This window comes from Ambystoma mexicanum, chromosome 2p (assembly GCF_040938575.1).
Source record: "Ambystoma mexicanum isolate Mex_15411 chromosome 2p, UKY_AmexF1_1, whole genome shotgun sequence".
Taxonomy (NCBI): Eukaryota; Metazoa; Chordata; class Amphibia; order Caudata; family Ambystomatidae; genus Ambystoma; species Ambystoma mexicanum.
The window spans coordinates 578814303-578838052 of record NC_090923.1 but is presented as its reverse complement, the minus strand read 5'-3'; the positions used below and the strand labels follow the sequence as shown (position 1 = coordinate 578838052).

At 47.0% G+C, this 23750-nt stretch overlaps 1 protein-coding gene across 2 annotated transcripts in view; it reads right to left on the bottom strand.

The window, feature by feature from the left end:
- The window catches only part of LOC138566575 (galactosylgalactosylxylosylprotein 3-beta-glucuronosyltransferase 1-like), a 621134-nt gene that overhangs the window by 308350 nt on the left and 289034 nt on the right, over window positions 1–23750 (bottom strand). For both annotated transcript variants that reach the window (XM_069644074.1, XM_069644075.1), the window contains one exon: window positions 12711–13004. In XM_069644074.1, the coding sequence (XP_069500175.1) occupies window positions 12711–13004 (294 nt within the window). The remainder of the gene's footprint in view (window positions 1–12710; window positions 13005–23750) is intronic.

Below are 23750 nucleotides of genomic sequence, written 5' to 3'. Positions count from 1 at the left end.
TGTACATGTCTGTGTGTCTGAGTAGCATGTGTGTGACTTGTAAACGCCATTGATGCATGACACATGTCCGTGACGATGTTCTGATTCACTGATGCAGCCTAGTCATCCTTGTATCCACTGTGTCTGGGGTGTATGAGGCCAGATGCATGAAACTACGGTGATGTGTGTGCATGTGATCAGTATGACCCATGATGCATGTGAGTTTCAAACCACCATTGTATGTTTCAACAGTTCCTTGGAAATGTATGCAAATGTTCTTTGCATGCACCATGCCTGTTTCTGCATGTGTGTTGCCTGCACTAACCCATCTGTTGTGGAGGGACATGATGGAAGTGACGTTTGACAGTACCACTCATGTGTTATTGCTTCCTGTCTAGGGGACTATTGTACAGTACCCTGATGCTTGTGTTCTACTCACAGCGGCGAGTGAAGAAGAGGGCAGAGAAAAGCGGCGGGGATGCCTCCACCGGCTGCCGGTGCAATGCCCAGTCACCCTGCCAGGAATTACCATCATTCGGGAGTGAGGGGACTGGTGCCTCGTCTGCCACTATGGCTGCGCAGAAGGGGTGGGTGAGACGGCGGAAGACGGTGTGGAGCCATCCAGGTTGGTGGTTTGCACAGAGGAGGAGGAGGCCGCTATGAACCGCACATGGGGCCTGGTGGGGGTGATACCACTGGTGCAAGTGGTGCAGTCCAGGGGCAGGGGCAGGAGGCAGCACAGGTCGCCGTGGAGGGGCCTGTGCATGTCACTGTCTATGACACCGTGACTGCATCACCATGCACCAGCAGGGATGTCCCATCCCAGGCCCATCCGCAGGTAGGGGGGAGGTCCACATCATCTGGCACTCCTCTACCTGTGGACGAGGGGACCCATGACTGTATGGAGACCATCCAGATTGGTGTTGCGTTGCGCACGCGTGACATTCGTGATGACGTGCGTGCTTCCTCGGGGAGGCATGCACGTCATCACGAAGAGCTGTGTGCCAACGTGGCCCAGTTGGGAGGGGCCATGGTCGGGGGTTTCCTACATGTGTCGGGCTCTCTGGCGGCCCTCTCCTCCTCTGTGCAGACTATGTGGCAGTCGTTCTCCATGCTGTCTTCCGGCCCAGATGCCACCAGGGACCCCTGCGGACCTGCCCCGACCAACACAGCCAGCTCGGTGGAGATCCCATCCATGCCACAGTCGGGAGTCGGAGGTCTAGCCAGGGTGGACACCCCAGCAACTGGACCCCAGCAGATGGAGGATGTGCCGGCATCATCGGGCAGGGCACGTGCACGATGGCGCCGGTGGATACCATCAGCACGGATGCAGTCGTGCTGGCAGAGGAAGTTGCGTCAAAGGCAGCGGCAGGCTCAACATGGGAGGCATCATGGCTCAGGGTCATCAACATCAGAGGGGCAGGCATCGGCCAGAGGGCAGGAGGACCCTGGAATGGGAGTGTCTTCCGTGTGGCAGCGGTTGGGCCAGCAGATAGATGCGGAGCGGCGGCGGGCGGAGGAGGCATGGCTCACTATGGTCAGGGCGGAGAACTCCAAGCGCAGGGCATTGAGGCGGGCTGAGTGCCTCAAGGCAACTCGCAGGGAGTTGGAACAGGCCATGACTGCAACCCTGCGAGACCTCGAGGACACAGAAGAGGCCCACCTCCGGGACATCGACGTGGAGTTCGATGATGCCCTGGCCTGGAACATCACAGAGTGAGCCATAGGACTTGCCTGCCGCCATTGTATATAGTTAATTAGTGTTAGGTTTCCTTTCCATTTTTCTTTAATTTGGGGCGCGCGGACTATGCCCCACCTTTTTGTATATAGTTGTTTATTAGGCAGGGTTTTTCGTAGGTTTCATTTGGATTGTTGGGCTCATGGACCCTGGATTTGTACATTGTATATAGTTGAAGACTGGATTAGACTTCATTTTTTCAATTTTTTACCATGGAGCAATGGATGTTAATTTTTCTTTTTTCCTTTGGATTTCCTTTGATGGACGAAACCTTTGTAGCCATTTTCATTTGGATTTATTTGGATTCTGCATGTATATTATTTTTCTTCTATTATTTTGGACATGCAGCCTTGTGTGTATTATTCCTATTATTGTGTGGTTTTCTTTCATTCCTTTGCTTTTATATTTAATACATTTTGGTTTCATACTTCATTTGTGTGGTATTCTGTCATTGGTTTCATGCATGTCACGATGTGGGTTTTTTCATTCACTTGCACCCATTGTGTGTGTGTGACGGACATGTATTGATGTGCATACTTGCCATTTGGGATCTATCATGACATGGGGATTTCAATGTGGGGTGGATGGAATACTTGTTTGGGTGTTTGGACTGGGATGGCGTGGGGTGGGATTTGGGTGGCCATAAGGGCCATGAGTGTGGATCGTGATGACGTGTTGGGGTGGGGACATGAGTTGGGGCCTGCTGGCAGGTGCCCGTCACTGCTGGGTGGGTGAGTGGGTGGGGGGACATGAGTCGGGGCCTGCTGCCAGGTGCCCGTCACTGCTGAGTGGGTGGGGTGCAGGGCGACATGAGTCGGGGCCTGCTGGCAGGTGCCCATCACTGCTGGGTGGGGGAGTGGGTGGGGGGACATGAGTCAGGGCCTGCTGGCAGGTGCCCATCACTGTTGGGTGGGTGGGGTGCAGGGGGACATGAGTTGGGGCCTGCTGGCAGGTGCCTGTCACTGCTGGGTGGGTGGGGTGCAGGGGGACATGAGTCGGGGCCTGCTGGCAGGTGCCCCTGACTGCTGGGTGGGTGAGTGGGTCAGGGGACATGAGTCAGGGCCTGCTGGCAGGTGCCCATCACTGCTGGGTGGGGGAGTGGGTGGGGGGACATGAGTCAGGGCCTGCTGGCAGGTGCCCATCACTGTTGGGTGGGTGGGGTGCAGGGGGACATGAGTTGGGGCCTGCTGGCAGGTGCCTGTCACTGCTGGGTGGGTGGGGGTGCAGGGGGACATGAGTCAGGGCTCACAAGTGTGCTCTCAAGTGCATGGTGCCATGTGGGCTGTCTGCAGGGCATGGGGAGGGTTGTAGGATAGTCCACTGTGGTGTGGGCTGCCTGCAGGGGATGGGGAGGGTTGCATGGTAGTCCCCTGTGGTGTGGGCTGTCTACAGGGCATGGGGAGGGGGGAAACTGCACACCCGTGAGGTCCCACAATGCCAGATCGTGTCTGAAACTTCCCGCGCACCCCCCAAATACACGTACCCTGCTCGCACAGGGCCAATCGCATGTGAAACTTGCCGTGCACCCCCAAAATACATGTACCCCGCTCCCACAAGGCCTATCGCGTGTGAAACCTTCCGCGCAACCCCAAAATACACATACCATGCTCACACAAGGCCTATCGCGTGTGAAAATCACCGCACCCCCCCCAAATACACCTTCCCCACACGCACAAGGCCTATCGTGTGTGAAACCTCCCACGCATCTCCAAAATACACGTACCCCGCTCCCGCAGGGTTAGCGCGGCCCTTTGCGCTGCATTGGGGATTTCAATGATTTTCCTTGCGCAAGGGGCATTCTTGGGGAGTAACTGGCGCTGTGGGATGTTCTCGCCGCCAGTGCTCAAAATGGCTTGGGAATTCCATAAATACGCGGTGCACCAGAAAGCTGTTTAGCACACACGGCTGGCACACGCAGGCTCACGCACCCTCTCTGCGCTGCTCGCGTGCGCTACCTCTGCGCTGAAATCTATGAATTATCCCCATTGTCACTTCTAACAAAAAGGGAATACAAAGGGGGTAATTCATAGATTTCAAGGCAGACGGTGAGTCAAACATGCTATTTTTCCCACTGCGGGTGTCCCTGTTTGTCGCGTACCCCTTTTTTTCCAACCATACTAGCCTGCGTGTTGATCACATACATATTTTTGGGATTCCTTCCACAGCATACTGCGCGTGTTTTTTAACACGTACGTGGGCTACAGGGGTCGCTTATCTCTTTTTCTTGCTTTTACGAGTTTTTATGTGTTGCGTGACACGTCATTTCTCCTAGGGGGCCACAGAATGGGACATTCATCGTAGCTGTATGTACGTGTTTGTTGTTTGCGCACACTTTTGGTATGCAAAGGGATGCTACCGCCTGCCTTCATGTGGCGGACGTGTTTAGGCCTGTGCGCATATTTTTTGGTGCACAGATTTCCCCTGTTCGATACCATGAATACGTGTTGTTAGTGTGCGTGTGGGCATTGCGAGCATTTACCTCCCGTACTTCCCCCGTTACGCCCACATTTTCACACGTTGTTCCTCATTCCACGTGTTACGCCCCATGTTACGCCCACTTTTCTTGTGTGCGCTACACGTTGTGTGTTTTCCCTGTGCGTTTCGCGCACAGCGTTTGGTGACATGTGCGCCCGTGTGTACCACCCACGGATTTGGCACACATCCTAGGTTTTACAAGCGCAGCGCATTCCATGAATCGATGAACAGCTGCATGCGCGGCTTTTGCACGCGTGCGCTGCAATTTTCACGCTTGCGCTCCCCTTTTCAACGCACAATTTATTCCATGAATTACCCTGAAAGTGTGCCCACAGCACAGTATAGAGGATGGCTCCACGTTTTGGAAGTCTTTCTTCATTTTCTCATGCCACTGCCCCACGTCCCACGTAACGTCCTGCATTTATGTGCCGGGGCTGGTGTCTGTGCACCACAACAAGTGATCCCTCCCTTCTACTAGCTTGATCCATGTTGTTTAAGGCAGATGTCTTTCTTTAACTAATAGCGGAGACATACAGAAACTGTTCAAAGCGGGTGGGGAAAGAACACACACAAGGCCTATCGCGTGTGAAACTCCACGCGTACCCCCCAAATACACGTACCCTGCTCGCACAGGGCCTATCGCGTGTGAAACTTCCCGCGCACCCCCAAAATACACGTACCCCGCTCCCACAAGGCCTATCACGTGTGAAACTCCCCGCGCACCCCCCAAATACACGTACCCCGCTCGCACAAGGCCTATCGCATGTGAAACTTCCTGCGCAACCGAAAAATACACGTACCCCGCTCACACAAGGCCTATCGTGTGTGAAACTCCACGCATACCCCCCAAATACATGTACCCCACTCTCGCCTCGAGTATCGCGTGTGAAAATTCCTGCACACCCCCAAAATACACATACCACACTTGCACAAGCCCTATCGCGTGTGAAACTTCCCACGCAACCCCAAAAATACATGTACCCCACTCGCACAAGGCCTATCGCGTGTGAAACTCCCTCTGCACCCCCTAAATACACATACCCCGCTCACACAAGGCCTATCGTGTGTGAAACTCCTCCTGCGCACCCCCCAAATACACGTACTTAGCATGCACAAGGTGAATTGCATGTGAAACTCCCCGCGTACCCCCGAAATACACGCCTTCACCCCATCCACTCTGGCCATGCCCCACAGGCAGCCCACTCACCCTCCCCATGCCTTGCAGGCAGCCCATCCACCCTGGGCATGCCCCGCAGGTAGCCCATGCCACAGGGGGGTGCTTTTTCTACGCAATTTACCTGGCGCGAGCGGGGTACGCATATTCCGAGGGGTGCACCAGTACATTTTCACACTTTTGGGTGCCGTGAGCGGGGTGCACGTAGTTTTTTCACGCGATTACAGTGTACCGGCCCTGTAAGCTAGTGCAGGGTTAGCGCGGCCCTTTGCACTGCATTGGGGATTTCAATGATTTTCCTTGCGCAAGGGGCGTCCTTGGGGAGTAACTGGCGCTGCGAGATGTTCTCGCCGCCAGCGCTCAAAATGGCTTGGGAATTCCATAAATATGCAGTGCACCAGAAAGCTGTTTAGCACACACGGCTGGCACACGCGGGCTCACGCACTCTCTCTGCGCTGCTCACGTGCGCTGCCTCTGCGCTGAAATCTATGAATTATCCCCATTGTCACTTTTAACAAAAAGGGGATACAAAGGGGGTAATTCATAGATTTCAAGGCAGACGGTGAGTCAAACATGCTATTTTTCCCACTGCGGGTGTCCCTGTTTGTCGCGTACCCCTTTTTTTCCAACCATACTAGCCTGCGTGTTGATCACATACGTATTTTTGGGATTCCTTCCACAGCATACTGTGTGTTTTTTAACACGTACGTGGGCTACAGGGGTCGCTTATCTCTTTTTCTTGCTTTTACGAGATGCCTGTGTTGCGTGACACGTCATTTCTCCTAGGGGGCCACAGAATGGGACATTCATCGTAGCTGTATGTACGTGTTTGTTGTTTGCGCACACTTTTGTTATGCGCAGGGATGCTACCGCCTGCCTTCATGTGGCGGACGTGTTTAGGCCTGTGCGCGTATTTTTTGTCGCACAGATTTCCCCTGTTCGGCTGTTCGATACCATGAATACGTGTTGTTAGCATGCGTGTGGGCATTGCGAGTATTTACCTCCCGTACTTCCCCCGATATGCCCACATTTTCACACGTTGTTCCTCATTCCACGTGTTACGCCCCATGTTACGCCCACTTTTCTTGTGTGCGCTACACGTTGTGCGTTTTCTCTGTGCGCTTCGCCCACAGTGTTTGGTGACATGTGCGCCCGTGTGTACCACCCACGGATTTGGCACACATCCCAGGTTTTACAAGCGCAGCGCATTCCATGAATCGATGAACGGCTGCATGCACGGCTTTTGCACACGTGCGCTGCAATTTTCACGCTTGCGCTCCCCTTTTCAGCGCACAATTCATTCCATGAATTACCCTGAAAGTGTTCCCACAGCACAGTATAGAGGATGGCTCCACGTTTTGGAAGTCTTTCTTCATTTTCTCATGCCACTGCCCCACGTCCCACGTAACGTCCTGCATTTATGTGCCGGGGCTGGTGTCTGTGCACCACAACAAGTGATCCCTCCCTTCTACTAGCTTGATCCATGTTGTTTAAGGCAGATGTCTTTCTTTAACTTATAGTGGAGACATACAGAAACTGTTCAAAGCGGGTGGGGAAAGAAGTTGAAATATTTTGGGATTATTTTAAATTAGGTTATAATTTTACTTCATTGTTAAGTGGTTTTACATAACCTTCACGTTTGGAAGTCTTTCTTCCTTTTCTATCGTTTGTTCCTCATGCCGCCATCCACGTGGCCTGCTGCATTTATGTGGCGGGGCTGGCGGGCATGCCCATGGCAAGCCTGTCTGCATCCTGTCCGCAATCCAAATGGACCGTAGGCCTACACGGCATGCCAAATAAATTTACAAAATCGTTTGGCAAATGTGAAGTCACAGCTCCTTGGTTATCAAACTGAAAGTACTATCTCATACTCACATGAGGACCTATTGTCCTTTGCTCCGGGTTCTACTCGTTTACCACACAGTTGTCTGCCTAGTCGTTTACATTCTGTTGTTTCATCTCCACCTTTTAGTGGGTTGACTGGGTCTATTGAAAGTAAGATTATACCCATCCTGCATAATCAGTGTGATACTTTTACAGTAACAGCTTCCTCTTTAGCGGGTCATATGATTAATGCTAGATATGCAGTGGCCCATCAAGATTGCTTTCACACTCATTTAATGGATAAGCAACCTGACATCTTAAGTTTGACCAAAACCTGATTTACTGTTTCGTCTGGCCCTGATATTGCTCAGCTCTTCCCATCAATTTACATGATCACACATTTAGAAGGAGGTCCTGCCTTGATTTATTTGGCATCTTTGAATTGTTTCACCATGCCTTTAACACAATTTTGTTATGCAAAACTTTTTTGGTCTGCCTGTAACCTAATTGTAATTTTTCCGTACATATCATGCTTGTTTAATCGTCCCCCACCTCCTCTGACAGTTAATTTTTTCAATAATTTTGCTTACTCATTTCTGATCTCACACTATCACATTCCAATTTGATTGTAATGTGCGACTTTAATGTCTGGACAACAATGTGATTGGTTCGCATGCCTTTAATGTCTGGACAACAATGTGATTGGTTCGCATGCTGCATACTTAATTGCTGTATTGTCCATCTACACTTTCGAAATAATGTTCCCACTCATAATAATGGCAACACACTGACAGCTACTTTCAAAGCTTTGCCCCTCATCTGGTCGGATCATTTTCTTCTTCCATTTGTCATTTTGCTTCCATTTCTGTATCACTCAATGGTTCTCCATGCTCGGCCTTACGGGATTTTTTTTTTGTTTGCCTGTGCAGGTAGCTGGTCTTTTGAGAACAAATATGCACTGCACTATGGGTCACGATTATCTTGATCCATGTATTGCTATATTAAATGCCATGTGTACTACTGCGGAGTTACTTGCCCTAGTTGTCTGCCCCTTGGTTTTCTTCGCACCTCCGATCACTGAAGCAGGTTTGCCGACGGGCGGAACAGAAATGGCACACCTGTTATGCATCGGAGGACAAGCAAGAGTCCAAAGAGGCTTTGTCACGTAATCAAGTGGCTATCAAATTGGCTAAATCACAGTACTATGCACAACAAATCATTTTAGCAACGTGCTCTTCCCAAAAACCTTTTAGAGGTACTAAGGAACTTTCGTTTCAATTACCTCCTATGATTGATCCGTCTCGCTCCCAAGTTATCTGCAGTACTATTAGTGCCTTTTTGTTGAGAAGATCTGTAAGATCCGGTGTTAGATTGATTCTGCTGGTTTTGGTGCCTTAGATTCTGCTCATCAATCAGGTACATCTAGTGCTAGTGCCAGCGATATTGTGAAGCCTTTAAGGTTTGTACCAGCACTGATGAGGTTGTTTCTTCTACTTTATGTAAGCTTAAATCAGGGTCTTGGCTCAATCCTATTGCTCTCTATTTTATTCAGTCTCTATCGGTGGATATTATTTGTTTGTTCACTGCAGCTCTTCACTATTCCTTTACTCATGGTGTGATTCCTATCCCTCTTAAACATGCACTGGTCACTGCATTTGTTACTCCACAAATCTCGAGGTTTCTTGAATCAAATCTCGAGGTTTCTTGAATCTAATCATCTTTTACATCCTTATAAAACTGGTTGCAGGTCTCAAATGGGTACGGAATCGGTGATGATCTCTTTTCTGGATGACATAGTGTTACCACAGAACTGTGGAGAGTCCAGGGTTTTGATCCTCCTCAACCTCTCTGCAGCCTTTGATACAATTGATCATAGCATCCTTCACTAGCATTTGGAAATCTCTGGTGCTTCCGGACCCGCTCTTGCCTGAGTTTCTTCTTTCTTAACCAAACAAATACAGCTGTGCCCTTATTTTCATTTCACTCATCTCTAGTTTTTAATTATTGTGGTGTTCCACAGGGTTTTCTCTCTCTCCTCTCCTTTTCAATCTTTATTTACGTCCTTTAGTAAACCTAATCATGTCCCATGGTGTACAATTGTATAAATATTCCGGTGATACAGAACTGGTTTTTCAACTTGACTCACCTGTTTCCGATCCACCTTCCGAATTAAGAACATTTCTATCAGCCATCGGCAACTGGATGTCCAATAATTGGCTGGAATTTAATGGAGAGAAACCCGAGATTTTTATGTTTGACTCGACCAATCCTACTATATCTTGGAATACAGATTTTTGGCCAGATTCATTTGGGCCGTGCCCAGCACAAAGTGCATCAGTCGAGAGTCTAGGCATCAAACTTCTTGCAACTCGGTCTCGAGAATTATAATTATAATTAGCGATTTATGATGCGCTTAATACCAAAGAGGTTTCTAAGTACAGACCAGGGTTTCAAACCTGTGTTGCTCTGTTTCATCTTGCCTCCGAGATGAGCACGTTACCACTCAGATTTTATTGATTTGCAACTCTAGTTTTCTTAAACTTAAACTCCTTAAGAAGGTTCTCCCTCTCATTTCATCCCAACTTCAATACACAGTAGTCACTGCTTCGATTATGGGATGTCTGGACTAATTTAATGGGATCTACCTTGGGAAACCTTTTTGGTTCAAAGTCTTCGGACCTTACAAAATTCAGCAGCGCGGTTACTTCTCAATGCATCTATGTTTTCACATGCTTCCCCACTATTGCACCAGCTTCACTGGCTCCCTATGAAAAGTTGAATCAACTTTAAGTTTTTTTTCTTCAATCTAAACTAACTTGCTCTACTCCTTCTAGACCTTTGCGCTCAGCATCTCAAACTCTGCTGAAAATTCCTAGATTCTGCAAGGCTCTGGCCGGAAGACGATCTTTCTCAGTCCTTGCCCCGATATTGTGGAGTTCTCTAACATGTCATTTTGTCGAGATATCTGACAATTTTTGCTTTGGTAAGTCTCTCAAAACATTTTTGTTCTGATTGGAGTTTCTGATGGTTCTTGGTAGATGCCTTTTAGAACCCAGATGCCTTTGGGCCTTGGTTCGCATTTTACAAATGCAAAAACAATGCAATGCAATGGATTCTGCTACAATGGGTAATAAATGCCAGCCACAAAAATTAGGTGACTTCTCCTCTACTGCGGACCCTACGGGAACCCGAGTAAGCTCAAAATGACATTGCAATAGGGACCTTAGTGTTCCCTGGCAACATACCACCTATATGGTGGTACTCTCATAGGACATCATAAGGATCGAAAAGACTAGGGGGGAGAGATCTCCCCTTCACTGGGTCCATGTAAGATGGGCCCAGTACCCAAAACAAAAGTAAATGCAGGGGTGGGCAAGACAAACAAAACAGGTCTTACTTCTGCAGTCAGAAAAATATCCCGGAGAGTCCAGCAGTAGTGCTGGAAGGCTCAGGGCAGAGAGGTAAAGAGTTGCAAAAGGAAAATCTCTATAGCAAACGGAAAGGTGCATTTCTGTTGAATTGTTTCTGAATTTCTTCATTAAAGGTATACAATAAACAAAACAAAAAGTCCAAACTGCAGCCTGGTCCATGAAATTGAGCTAAAGAAAACACTCTAAGAAAATACACGTATCTCCTTATGTTTGTGCAGAACCCTACCTTAGGCCTGCATGTATATAATGCAGGCCCACCCTTTCCTAAATCCTTGCTGCACAACTGGAATCAGCTACAAAGTAACAGGTGTAAATCTGAGATGCTCATTGGTATCTCATTCGTTACACTGTAAATCTGTGTTAGAAAGGCCCCTTGTATTATGTTTTCAAACACAGTAGCCAGTTACACTTCCCCCACCAATCTAAACCTTCCCTCAAGTGACTCATGCCATTAAGATAGCTGTAGATCTTGTCTCAAACTTTAGCTCACTCTTTATTGTCTACACCTTATAGATTTCTTAAATTGATGGTTGCATTTCATTCATTCAATAACTGCTGTATTTCGACAATACGTCACAAAAGCACAACAAACGCATATGCAGATTACAAAAAAACAGGTACAACGATCCAAATAGGAACACTACATTTATGAATACAAACGTGGCGAATAATTCATCACAGTTATCACCACTAGCTTCAACTATGTGGATGTATACACTAAGAAAAACTCCCACAATAAATATGACATTATTATAAAACGGAAAAAATTAAGAACGAAGCATTTTAGACGTTTAAAAGTCCAGCAAAACAGCTGAGCCCCCCCCCTGTATAAAACAGGGAGAACACGAGCATACATCCTTTCTACAGGGTACTGGATGCTGCCTACAGTACATTTACTCCATGTTTCCAATTCATGCCTCTAGCTATCAAGAGTTAGGCTCGTTTGTGCTACAATAAGCTTCATTATATATCTCAAGATAAGTAGATACAGCAGAAACCACATACTCATATTTCGTACTTTAACAGAACTCAGCTGCTGCTTGCTGATTCGTCACATTGTGGTGACGTGGACATAGTTTAGGTTTCTATGCCTAATAAGGGAGTAAGACGGACATGTAAAGGAAAAAAAAATATTGGACAGTTTCTTTAAAATGTAAACAGAAAGGTCACATCTGGGGTGAACCAAATTTCCAGCTGATCGTGAATGTTGTTAGTGGTGATTTAACTGCTCTTAATTTAAAGTATAGACAGCACTAGTTAGAGGGTCAAATACCAATCCTAGCTGCTCAGTAAAATGCCATGGAATAATCTGTTCGCCCACGTGTTTCTGAGAGTGTTCCAGAGAACTCTGCTAATTTGGGGCTGGTGAGGCTTTGTCTCACGCAATCTGCAGTATGCCCCTTTTGGTTCCCTGTGATTGACAAGTTAGGTGACCCCATGATCCAATCTAAGCCGCCCTCAAGGGAGATATGGGGAGAGTGCAAAGGGTCATCATTCCTTATCATCCTCAAAGCAGTGGTCGAAGTGAGCGGGAACTGTCAGGAGCAGTGTTCCACTCCTTTTATTTTTTACTGTTAGCAGTTCCACTACCATTTTCACCATTCTGGGACTGTTCTCTATGAAGTTAAAGGACACGTATCCCCTTGACCACCTGTTAGCAGTTACAGCTAAACTGAAACCTGTTTCAACTCAATTGGCTGTCCACCAGCATGTCTTCACCCCTTAAAACATTTTTGGATGTTGCTCCCTTCCTCACTACTATGTCCCCTGACAGGGTCACTGTTCCACTACTTTTGTTTTGGTATACTTCTACCACTGCCTCCTAGAGCTCCACAGAAAAGGTGCTTGACATCTGACACTGCGTGGGCTTCCAAGATGTCTTTGCCCCTGCTTGTGTACTGCAGAAGGGAATCCCTCATTGGCATATGGAGTGCCCCCATACCAAGGTGCATGCCCATACACTGCATCCTTTCATGCAATCCTAAACTAGGTTAGGAGGACACGAATTGAGACGATGTTGCCCCTGGCTGTCCAGCACAGTTTTTGACATGTTGACCTTTAAGACTTGGAAAGAAATATAGTTTCTGACCTTGGTGCAATTATTGGCTTTCGGTTCCAGGTCTTCCACTGTCGCCAGGCCTTCTAGAAACCGTGATTCTATTATTCCATAAGAATCATAAACTGGAAATGAGGCGTTGCTTTTCTCCAGAATCAGATTCAGGTTTATTGCAAATCCAGCCATATCAATGGCAAAGGTCCTCGTAGGGCCATATCTTACATTCCAACGTTTAAATTTACCAAAGTCATCAAACACTACTGATTCATAAATTAGTCCTCCTACGAAAGCCACAGGCCACACAGACACCTTTTTCGTATGTCTCATCTAAAAGATAAAAGAGAAAACAGAGTGTCACTTCTAAGTTCACTAATTTAATGATGTCATTAGAAACAGAGATGGCTATCAGGCGTGTATTATCATCATCATCAAACTATATATTGTTCGGAATTTAAGCCATCAAGAGGACAACAATACAACATACATACAGCACCTGGATATGAGGTGATATTGTCCAACCCATTGATTAAAATTGTTCGGTGCTGCACAATGAACTCGACAATAGTTATTGCTGAACCAGTGGAGGCAAGAGATTGGATTCATGAATGCACCACATAGGTTAACATATATGATGAAATCCCACAGATTAGGGAGAGTGCACTAAAGGCGGGCAAGGTGGTCTTTGTTGTTGGGTCGTCAACGATTGGGATTGAGGCATTTAGGTGCATCAGTGGTAAAAAAAAATGCAGAGCATTTTGAGGTATTAATTTATTTTGTTTATTGTGCATTTGTTAGGCGCTTATACAACAAGTACATTGTGTTTCAAAGCACCCACACAGCAACAGGGAACAAACATGGGATTGAGAACAATATATACACTGGAGGATGAAGACAAACCTACTAGGCCTTGTGAGCATTCTGAGCGTGCAAGTGCAGGGAGAGGAGAGGGGAAGAGGGAGTGGGGGGTAGGTACTGGAGTGTCCGTGCTCTTGAGTGAGCAGCAGACGTAAGTGCCCAGTGTAGGAAGTGCTAGGGAGCGATCAGCTGCACTAAAGGTAAGTGCAGGCCTAATAGTAGCATAGGCCAGTAGGTGCCAAGGCAAGTGCGGTGGGCAGGCGGAGGCTGTAGTTGATTGGTTGTGGGAGACCAGGGCCCAAAGGACACAAAAGGGCCCTGGTTACCAATCTCAGCAATTGTGGTGTTCGCAGAGGAGGGAGGAAGAGAAGGAGAAGGTGAAAAGGAAAGTCTTGAGGAGCTTTTGAAATTTAAGGAGATCTGGGTCAAGACAAAGTGGAAAGGTGAGGCTGTTTCATAAAAGTGAGCCATCTGAGGAAAGAGATCAGCCACCTGTCCTCTGTTTAGCAAAAGCTTGACACACAGAGAGTTGGTACCAGAGGAACGTAGAGATCTAAAGGGAGAGTATTTCATAAGAGCAAGTTGCATATAGCGTGGTCCTTGGCTCAAGACAAACCTATGGATGATGCAGAGGGATTTGAATGTTATCATTGCAGCAACTGGGAACCAATGAAGAGTTTTTATAGGGCAGGAGATATGCTGTCCCTGGGCTTGAGGCCAAGGGTAAGTCTTGCTGCCCTATTCTGGATTAGCTGGAGAGGTCATAAGGGAGAAAGAGGGTAGATTCAAGAGAAGGCTATTGCAGTAGTCTAGTCTAGAAAGGACCAGGGCTTTGGTAACATTGAGCCTCGGGGGGAAAGTGAGAAAAGGGGGAATTCCTTTGAGTTGAAAGTGGGACTTCCTGGCAATGTCCTGAATGTGAGTGTGGAAGGAGAGAGAAGAGTTGAAGATAACTCCAAGGTTTCTGGCTTCAGATGAAGGAGAAGGGGGAGAGCCCATGAGGATGATCAGAGTGAGGGAAAGAAAGAGGGAGCAGGGGTCCCAATAGGAAGGATCTCAATCCTGCTGGCATTGAGGCAGAGATCATTGGAAGTGCCCCAGGACTGGATGACAGATAAGCATTCTGGGATGATGGAAGAAGTACGAGGGTCAGAGGGAAGTTTGAAGAAGAGTTGTGTGTCATCTGAATATCACTGGAAGTTAGGAGAGAATGTGGAAATGAGGAGCGTCAGTGGAGAAAGGTAATTGCTAAAGAGCCAGGTGGAGAGGTTGGAGCATGTCGGTGCACCATAGGTGGAGAAAGTGATAGGGTAGGAGAAAGTGCCCAGAATAACTGGGATGGACGGTCACTTAGGAAGGAGGTCAGCCAGTCCAGTGCCCGCTCCAAGATACCCAAGGTATCATGGAGCCGTTTTATGAGGATGGAGTTGTTGACTGTTGTGACAAAGGCAGAGGAGAGATCAAGTAGAATGAAAGGTAGAATCCAGAGATGCGAGCAGTTCCTCATGGGTGTTCAGAAGTGCAGTTTCAGTGCCTCTAGATGCTCGAAATCCAGATTGATGGTTGTGCAGACCGCCAACAAGTTCAGTGTGTGAAGTAAGTTGGGGGAAAGCCAGCTTCCCCTTGAGTTTTCCGATGAACGTGGTGATAGAAATAGGGCAGTAGTTGGCTGGACAAGCTGGGTGTGCTGAAGGTGTATTCAAAAGGGGGCGCACAAGGGAGTGCTTGCAGGAGGAGGGGAAAGATCCAGTGGTAAAAGAGTGGTTACAGAAATCAGCAAGTGCAGGGGCAAGAGAGCCAATGGTGCCCTTAATGAATCCGGAAGAGCAATGGTTAACCTGTTTGGAGGAGAGCTTCATGGAGCGGACATCTCTAGTGACCTCATCAGGTGTGACAGGGGAGAAGGTGGAGCGAGGGGAATGAGGGTGGGAAGCCATAGGAGGCAAGGGAGGGGTGGGGGGTCAGGGTAGAGGGACACAATGGTGCTCAGGATGTCTTGAGTTTTAGTAGTAAAGTGTGTGGCCAATGCGTTGCAGAGGTTTGTTTTTGGATGCACCAGAGACCCGCGCCTGGATGTGGGCCCTTTTCTTGGAGCGCATAGAAAGTCTGTATTGTCTTTGGAGCAGGCAACAGGCCAGTTTCTCAGAGGGTGAGCCAGAGGTCTGCCACTTCCATTCTGCAGCTCTGCACTTGCGTTTCAGGGGTGTAAGTACAGACTAGTACCAGGTGTTATGCTTATAGGCAGGTTTCAGGCGGATCCTCATGACTGGGGCAAGAATGTCCAGAGTGTTAAAAATGGACAGATGGAGGTTGCTGAGGGCACAGTCCATGGTAGAGTCTGGGGTGGGGGTGAGTGGGGGATGAAGGTGGATGTGAAGACACTCATTTTATCAGACGGATGTTTGTGAACGAGGTTGGCATGGCTGGAGGAGGTGCGGTCAGAGGTCCTAGGGGACCTAGGTGATAGGAGAGGAGGGAGTGGTCTGACCAGGAGAGAGGAGTGATCAGTGGGGGAGAGAGTGAAAGATCAACGTGGATGCAGGCGTCCAGAGTGTGTCCAACTGAGTGGGTTGGACCAGAAGGGAGAATGGAGAGGAATAGCAAAGTGCAGAGGCCATGAAGGAGAGTGGATGCCGTGATAGAGGAATACAGATGGATGTTGAAATCGTGCAAGAGATGAGCAGAAATTGGCCCAATCAGAGAAGAACAGGTTGGTCAAGCCAGGTGGCCTGTAGATAGTGGCAATGGTCTGAGAGTAGGAGGGAGAGATGACCAACTTACAAACCAGGCTCTCAAAGGAAGAGTAAGGCTGGGTGGTCATGAGGGATGAAGGGAGCCACTCATGGAAAATCAAGGCAACTCCACTGTCTGCACAGTTAGGACAGGGCTTGAAAATGATCTTGTAGCCATCAGGGAGAAGGGAGTCAAAAGCAGTGACTGAGCTTCCACTGAACCACGTCTCTGTGAGAGCGAGGATGTTGAGGTCAATGTCTTCAACAAGGAGGCAGATGTCAGCTGATTGTTTGCTGAGTGAGTGTTAACTGTGGCTAGAGGAAGGCAGTCTCCACCTTTGAAGGTTTTCCGAGGAGGGGTACAGGGGCGTATTACACCAGTCAGTGGGGGAGGGACAGAGAGAGTGGGTCGGGAAGAAGCAGATGTGGGAAGGAAGTGAATGAAGGCCATCAGGCAGAGGTCAAAGAGAAGGAGGTTGGGTTGAGGACCCTGATAGTGCCAGTGTAGTAGACATTAATGATACACTGAGATGATGAGACGCCCGCCAAGAGTACTTCTCACTTGGTGCCTCCATTAATGGGAGAGAATGTGAAAGGAGAGATGGGATGAGGAGTCCATAGATTTGGGGAGGATCCAGAGAAGAGGATATCAGTGAAAACCTGTGTGAAAGTTGCACTGACATAGGTGTCTGTGATGGGTAGGCCAGGGCTGGAGGTCAGCATGTCTTTTTTGTTCTTTTTACTTCCAGATATCATGAGAGAGGGAGGGTAGGTGATAGTGTAGCATTTATAGAAGATGGGAGAGATGGTGAGTGCCATCAGGGTGGAAGAAGAATGGTTGAGGATATGGGAGTGGCTGCACTCACAGTCTGAGCCCAAACTCACCAGGCGGCATGGTCGTTACAAGAGAGACACCAAGGGCACAAAATACAATGCAGAAATGAAGTGCAAGATGTTGAAAACATACACACCTAAGTTCCAAAATCAAACGAGGGGCACACATGCAATGCAAAAGTGGGGTGCACAATGTTGAAAACACACACTCTATGTTCAAAAATCAAACAAGGGGCACAAAATGAAATGCAAAAGTGGGGTGCAAGATGTTGAAAGCACACACACTTAGATTTGAAAATCAAACAAGGGGCACAAAATGCAATGCAGAAGAGGTAGAATAGGCGAGTCAAGTAAGTCATAGTGAGATAGGCAGAGTTTTGTTTTGGTTCAAAGTTTGTTAGTGGAGGAGGCAGTGGCAGGTTCAGCCATCACTCACTTGTCGATCTGCAGAGGGCATGGAGGAGCAGGAGCTCAAGTTCCTGTGGGAGTCAGCTACATCTGGAGGCTTCTTCATAGTTTGTGAAAGGAGTAAAGAAGGCGGGAGCCCTCCTAGCCCTCCTCAGCCCAGACAGGCACAGTCATGTGCCTTAGATAAGGGGCCTTGAGGTCAGGTAGTCCAAAGTGCAAGGTTACCAGGACATTTTTCAGTATAGGCGGCAGAGTGAGTAGAAATGATAATTGCATTTGAACAGCTTGAGGACCAGGTAGTGACAATATATTCAGATTCATTTTACGTGAGGTTCACAGTACATTCAGGACTGTCACAATGGAAAATGAGGGGGTTTTCAGCACACAGACGTCACACTTCATGCTGCATTATTAGAAACATTGATCGAAGTGCTGGTATACCCAACAGCGGTTGCTGTGGTGAAATGCGCAGCCCATAGTAATGGCACAGACTTAATATCTGGTGGTAGCGATGCAGCAGAAGCAAAAAAGATGCATATTTTTCACAAATTCTAGAAATAACGTTTACCACAAATAGAAAGGAGCACAACATTATGATGTGAAAGAGCTACAACACATTACCATTGACACAATTAATTGAACTGCAGGCACACGGACCACCAGATGAACAAAATGTGTGGATAAAGAGAGTGATCTGGTGTGGCAAAAAGACAGTACAAGAAAACATGTGATGCCTCTCAAGTTACTTGCAGGTGCATTAGAGCAGTTGCACTGCCAAGCATACACCACAAGGGAATGTTATGCAGCAACCATTTCTGAAGAATGGTTAATTCCTAACCTGCATGAAAACATTGAATTTTATTGAATTTTATTATTAATTGCTGAACATGTCAAAAATATACCGCTGGACAAACTTTGAGGATGGTGCAAGGACCAACACCCCACCCTACAGGCCCATTTTGGCACTTGCATATAGACTATGTCGATATGCTCCAAAGTTGTAATGGATATTGATACATGATTGTGGTCCTATGCCCTTTTTAACGTTGGATGGAAGCAGGTCCATGTACCCACGCAGACGTCAAGTCAGCTGCTGAGTTCCTTGTACGTGAGGTGTTTTCCCGATGGGGAGTGTGCGAAGTGCTAACATCAGATAACGTCCCGCACTTCGCAAATTAACTTTTTTCTGAAATAGCATACCAGCTTGGCATTAACCCCTTAAGTTCCACTAGTTTTTGAAGCAAGGGAGGGACCACTTAGTATATGAGGCCTTCTCCCCCTCTGCCCCCAAAGGGATGGAAAATTACATTTTGTCCTCTATCGGGGCAAATTGGCAGTATAATGTGCCGATCTATACCTGGGAATAAATATATCTGTTGTTTTGTTATTATATATTTTTTTACTTTGTAGTGCTTTTACTGGGGGGAGGTGCCACTAGAACACTAGGGATGTGTTTTTTGAAGGGGGTGGGAGGGTGATCTGCCCCTAGGAAGGGCCAAATCTGTTCTTTTTTAATTGTATTTTTATTTTTTTGTTATAGTGATTTTACTGAGTGGAGTGGGGGATTTTTGCATTAGTATGAGAGCAGGACGCTGTGTACTGGTAATATAGGATGCTGGCTGCTTTTATTAGAAACAAGGTGCTTTTTGGGGAGATAAGAAGGACCACTTTGGGAAACATGGTTGTGCTAGTTAAGTAAACGTGTATTCCTTCTGAGCATGCAATGCCCACTTGGTATGGTGCTCATTTCCTCTGCACACTATTGTGACAGTGGAAATGAGCACCATACCAAGTGTGCATTGCATGCGTAGAAGAAATAAACCTGTGTATTACTACCACAGACATGTTTGAGAAATGTGTGGTCAATCTTATGACGGGCGGACATAATGGTTAAATGAGGTGTGTGCCAACAATATTTGAAGCTGGCTGCTTTGCATAAAAGCAAAGTGCATTTTGGGGATACAAGAATGGCCACCGCTTTGGGTTACATGGTTGTGCTAGCAAGCAATGCAAATATATATTCCTTCTGAGCATGCAATGTACACTTGGTATGGTGCCCATTTCCTTTGCAGGCTATTGTGACAGAGGAAATTAGCACAATACCAAGGGTGCATTGCATGCTCAGAAGAAAAGAACATTTGCATTACTAGCAAAGACAGGTTGGACACATGGGTGGTCATTCTTAAGACTGGGGGGCAGACCTGAGGGTCAAATTATGTGTGTGCCCTCAATGTCGGATGCTGGCTGATTTGCATGCAGAGAGTATTTTGGGGACATAAGAATGACTACCACTTTGGGAAACATGGTTGTGATAGTAATGCAACAGTTTATTCCTTCTGAATTTTGGAATAGGGGTGCATATCTTAAATGCCACCCCTGTGCTGCAGTGTGCTGCAGTGACTTTGGCTGTCACCTCAGCTGCCAAGAGGGCACCTTTGACTAGGACCTTCTCTGTGCCACTGCAGAGCAGGCGCTGCAATCAGGTTACTGATGCAGAAGTGCACAGGTGTACACTATGCTTTTGGCATAGAGATTATGAAAGGGGATTTCTGATCAGCAGATTACCCTTTCAGATATGGAATAACCTGCATCATTTTATTAAATTAACACGAATCAAAAAAGCAAGAGCTTCTACACTCTTGCCAAATAGCAACCCTTTGCAGGCTTGAAATACCAAGAAAAGGCTACCCAACCACCCACTAACCAAACAGGCCATCATTCCCCAGAGTGAATCTCCATCTTGGAAACACTTTTCACTGAATAATTGCCCAATGGAAAGGCCCACAGAATTTGCACTGGGAACCATGTTGCCACTCAAACTATTCACTAAGGGTCTTGGGGACCCTAATATAAGTTGACATGGAGACCAAAACCTATACAAGAAGGGAATCCTTGGAGAGACTCTTTAACACACAGCCTGACTAGAGATGTATGTATAAAGGGGACACAGTTGTTTAGCAAAATGCATGTAGAAAAAAGAGGTGAACTAAGAGGGAAACATATCCCCTTGGTCATAACAGTGTTTTTTGTATGCCATTAATTAAAGAGAATTTCATTTTCATGTATCCCCATCCCAAATAGTTGTGAACCCTGAATAAAGACCCTCTTTGTGAAACTCTATGTATAAGTTGTGACAGTCAGGAACTTAACCCTGTCAAGAGGGCTAGGGATCCCTCTTAAACTGCGGCAAGTGGTCTAGGCCCAGGGTGTTCAGCAGAGTCATCCAGAGGTGGGGTGAGGAAGTTGGGAGGGCCCCAGTCTCTGCCCCAAGCACTGTACATGCCTTGTTACAAATAGAGGACACCACTATCAATCACTTAGTTACTGCCATACCCCATTTTGGACTGTGCCCTCTCTTACATTTGGAGGTCTCTAGAACTGGGAAACTACTGTCGCAGAAACGAAATGAAACAAACCGCAAGAGAGAAATTCAGCAAAACATACAAAGCCAGAAGTAAATGTCTCACTGTGCACTGGCAAAAGAGATACTCTGCTGCGACGGCAAACCAAAACTACATGAACAGTTTGTCAAGATGCCATACCACAAGACTCATGGACCGGTGAAGGAAAGGGAGGCAGGGCTTATAGGACTTTTTAAGGTGGAGAAAAGGCTGGTACCGATTGGTCTCTAAATTCATGTGAGCGAGGGGGGGAGTCAGAACTAGAAGAAGGAGTGCAGAGTGTGAGTTTATCGAGTGGGGTCAGGTGGAGAGGGGGTTGACCAAGAGACAAGAGAACGAATGGTTAAGCGGACCATGAAAATTGTAAGAGGTGAGGTATGAGTGTGTGAATGATTGTTGGGAGTTGTGAGTGGGGGTTACAGTAAGAATAGGAGACTAAGTGAGTGAAAGCAAGAAGAGTGGATGAGAGTGAAAGAAGTGACTCTAAGGGAGAGGAGAGGAGAAGGAGGAGGAGAGTAGAGGAGAAGAGTGGGACTAGGAGGTATGAATAATATAGGTAAGTAATTGTGGCATTAGTTCCACATGTATACCCAATAGTCTTTAGATTCGACCAACAAGCCACTCAGGAAAACAAAGTACTGCACACCAGTGGAGGGAGTGTATGCCTTTTGACCAAAGATCAGTGTTCTGAAGTATGCATGAGTGTTTAAGCAACATTTTGATCTGCTTGTGCTGGCAAGTGCAGACAGAAATGGTGCACAAAGTTCAAAGGGGTGGCCCATAGGAGTTCTACATATATCCTGGTTGAAGGCTCCCCTCACATCCACCCATGAAATGACCACATGCCTGGTTGTATGACCCTCACCTCCAAGTTGGCAGTGCAACCCCCCTCAAAGAGTAAGCCCAACCTACGGTACATTTGAGCCAATGGGAGACAGGCAAAATATATGCATTCCATTTCCTGCAGGTGGCCCAAAATGTAACAACAAGTCTGTAAAATCATCTAAATACAACAGTTCTCTGTAAGTATGAAAGATTGAGATGCCACACATATAAGTGCTCCATGGAATCAGCTTCTTTTACTAAAATAAAGTTGAGGAGGGAAGTAAAGATACATTCATGAGAGGTAGAAAGTTGGCTAAAAGAGAGGTTGCATGAAGGATGATATCCTCAATGAAGTCTTTTACAAATGCAGACTAACTAAAGGGGTCCTCGCAATTCCCTTCTCGCTGATGTAACAGCCACCAGGAAAGCTACTTCCATCGTGAGAATCTTGGGTTCAGCCTAAATAGGAGGATCAAAAGGTTCACCCTGTAAAGATCAGAGTACTGTGGGATTCATATATCTAACTTGGGGACAAACTATCACAAAAGTTTAAAAGGGTCCAACAATCAGAGAATCTGATGCTCTGTCCCCAGCCCAAGGACCCATAAATGCCCTCCTGATGGCCTATGGTGCCCTGAGAAAGGGCTGAGTTTAACCCAACTGAAATATCTCCTTTGGTAAAGGTAAATACAGTGGGAACACCTCATTATTGAAAAACAAACTTATGAAGGGACTGCAGTGCTGGAAAAGGACTGGAGATTGGTTGGTTGTCTTGACCTGTGGATGGAAAAGTAAATATTACCAGAGATTCCCTTGTTGATTTTGCCATAACTTTGAAGATTCAGGCCACCCATATCCAGTTGTTGTTCGGTCAAGAGCTGTGTGTCCTGAAGGCTGGCAGTGCATACTGCGGGAGGTCAAATGTGGTCCTGAGGATAGCTGGAGGAGAAGGTGTAACCAGTTCCTCCTAGGGCAATGGGAAGACACCATTAGAACTATCAATCCCCGATTTCCAAATGGCCCAGGGAATGAGAAGCACCGGGGGAAAGTCATAGAAAAGAGTCTCTGGACCCAGAATGGAACAGCGACCCATCACTCAAACCATCAACTTCTAAAATCTCAAGCAGAAAAGACATCGGTGAGTGTTCGCTGATGAAGCACATGTGACTATCAAGGGGAACCCCAGGGCCTTGGTTATCAATTGGAATTTGCTCTGGGGCAGTCTTCAGTCTGCAAACATTGGAAAGGCTTGGCTAAGAACACCTGCTAGAGAATACTACATCATCAGATGCATGTGGCCTACAAAGACAGCAGATTACTTGTTGCCCAGGACTCCACAGCCAAGGCTATCCTCTTCGTGGGCCTATACCTTGTGCCCCCTTGGTTGCTTGTGCCCCCTTGGAAAATAACATATGCCATTGATGTGGGTGTTGCCTATCATCAATGTGACGGCTGGTCACAGAAAGGGTTAGCGAAGAACTTCAGGGCCAGAATATAGCTGCAAGCTTCCTCCAGTTCAATGTCCTCTTTCTCTCTGATAGGTTCCACAGGCACTGATCTATAAAGGCCCCCAGCTCAAGTCTCTTGAATTCATTGTAATACTCAGATGTGGTGGAGCATTCAGAATGAAATCCTTCACCAGTTTCATGGGACCCTGCCACCAATGCAACCGAGTTCTGAGAAAGTCAGCCATAGGAATAGTAGCCTTGTAAATTTGTGAGCCTGAGCCCACAGTCGATGGAGGTGAATCAGCTGATGCATAGGTACAGCTGAGCCCAAAAGCTTCCATCAGAACCTGAGCTCTGAAGCAAGCTTTTGCTATAGACTCTGGTTCCTGACACAGATGTGACTTCTTGTTGTTCAAGTGAAATTCAGCCCTTGTTAACCAGTCACATGATATGATATTTTATTTATATTGTATACATGTAAACAATGATCCATCTTCAAGCAAGCCACTTTCAGTAGAAAGGACATGCAGCCTCACTTTGAAAAAGAAAGCAAATTCCATGCAGGGCCTA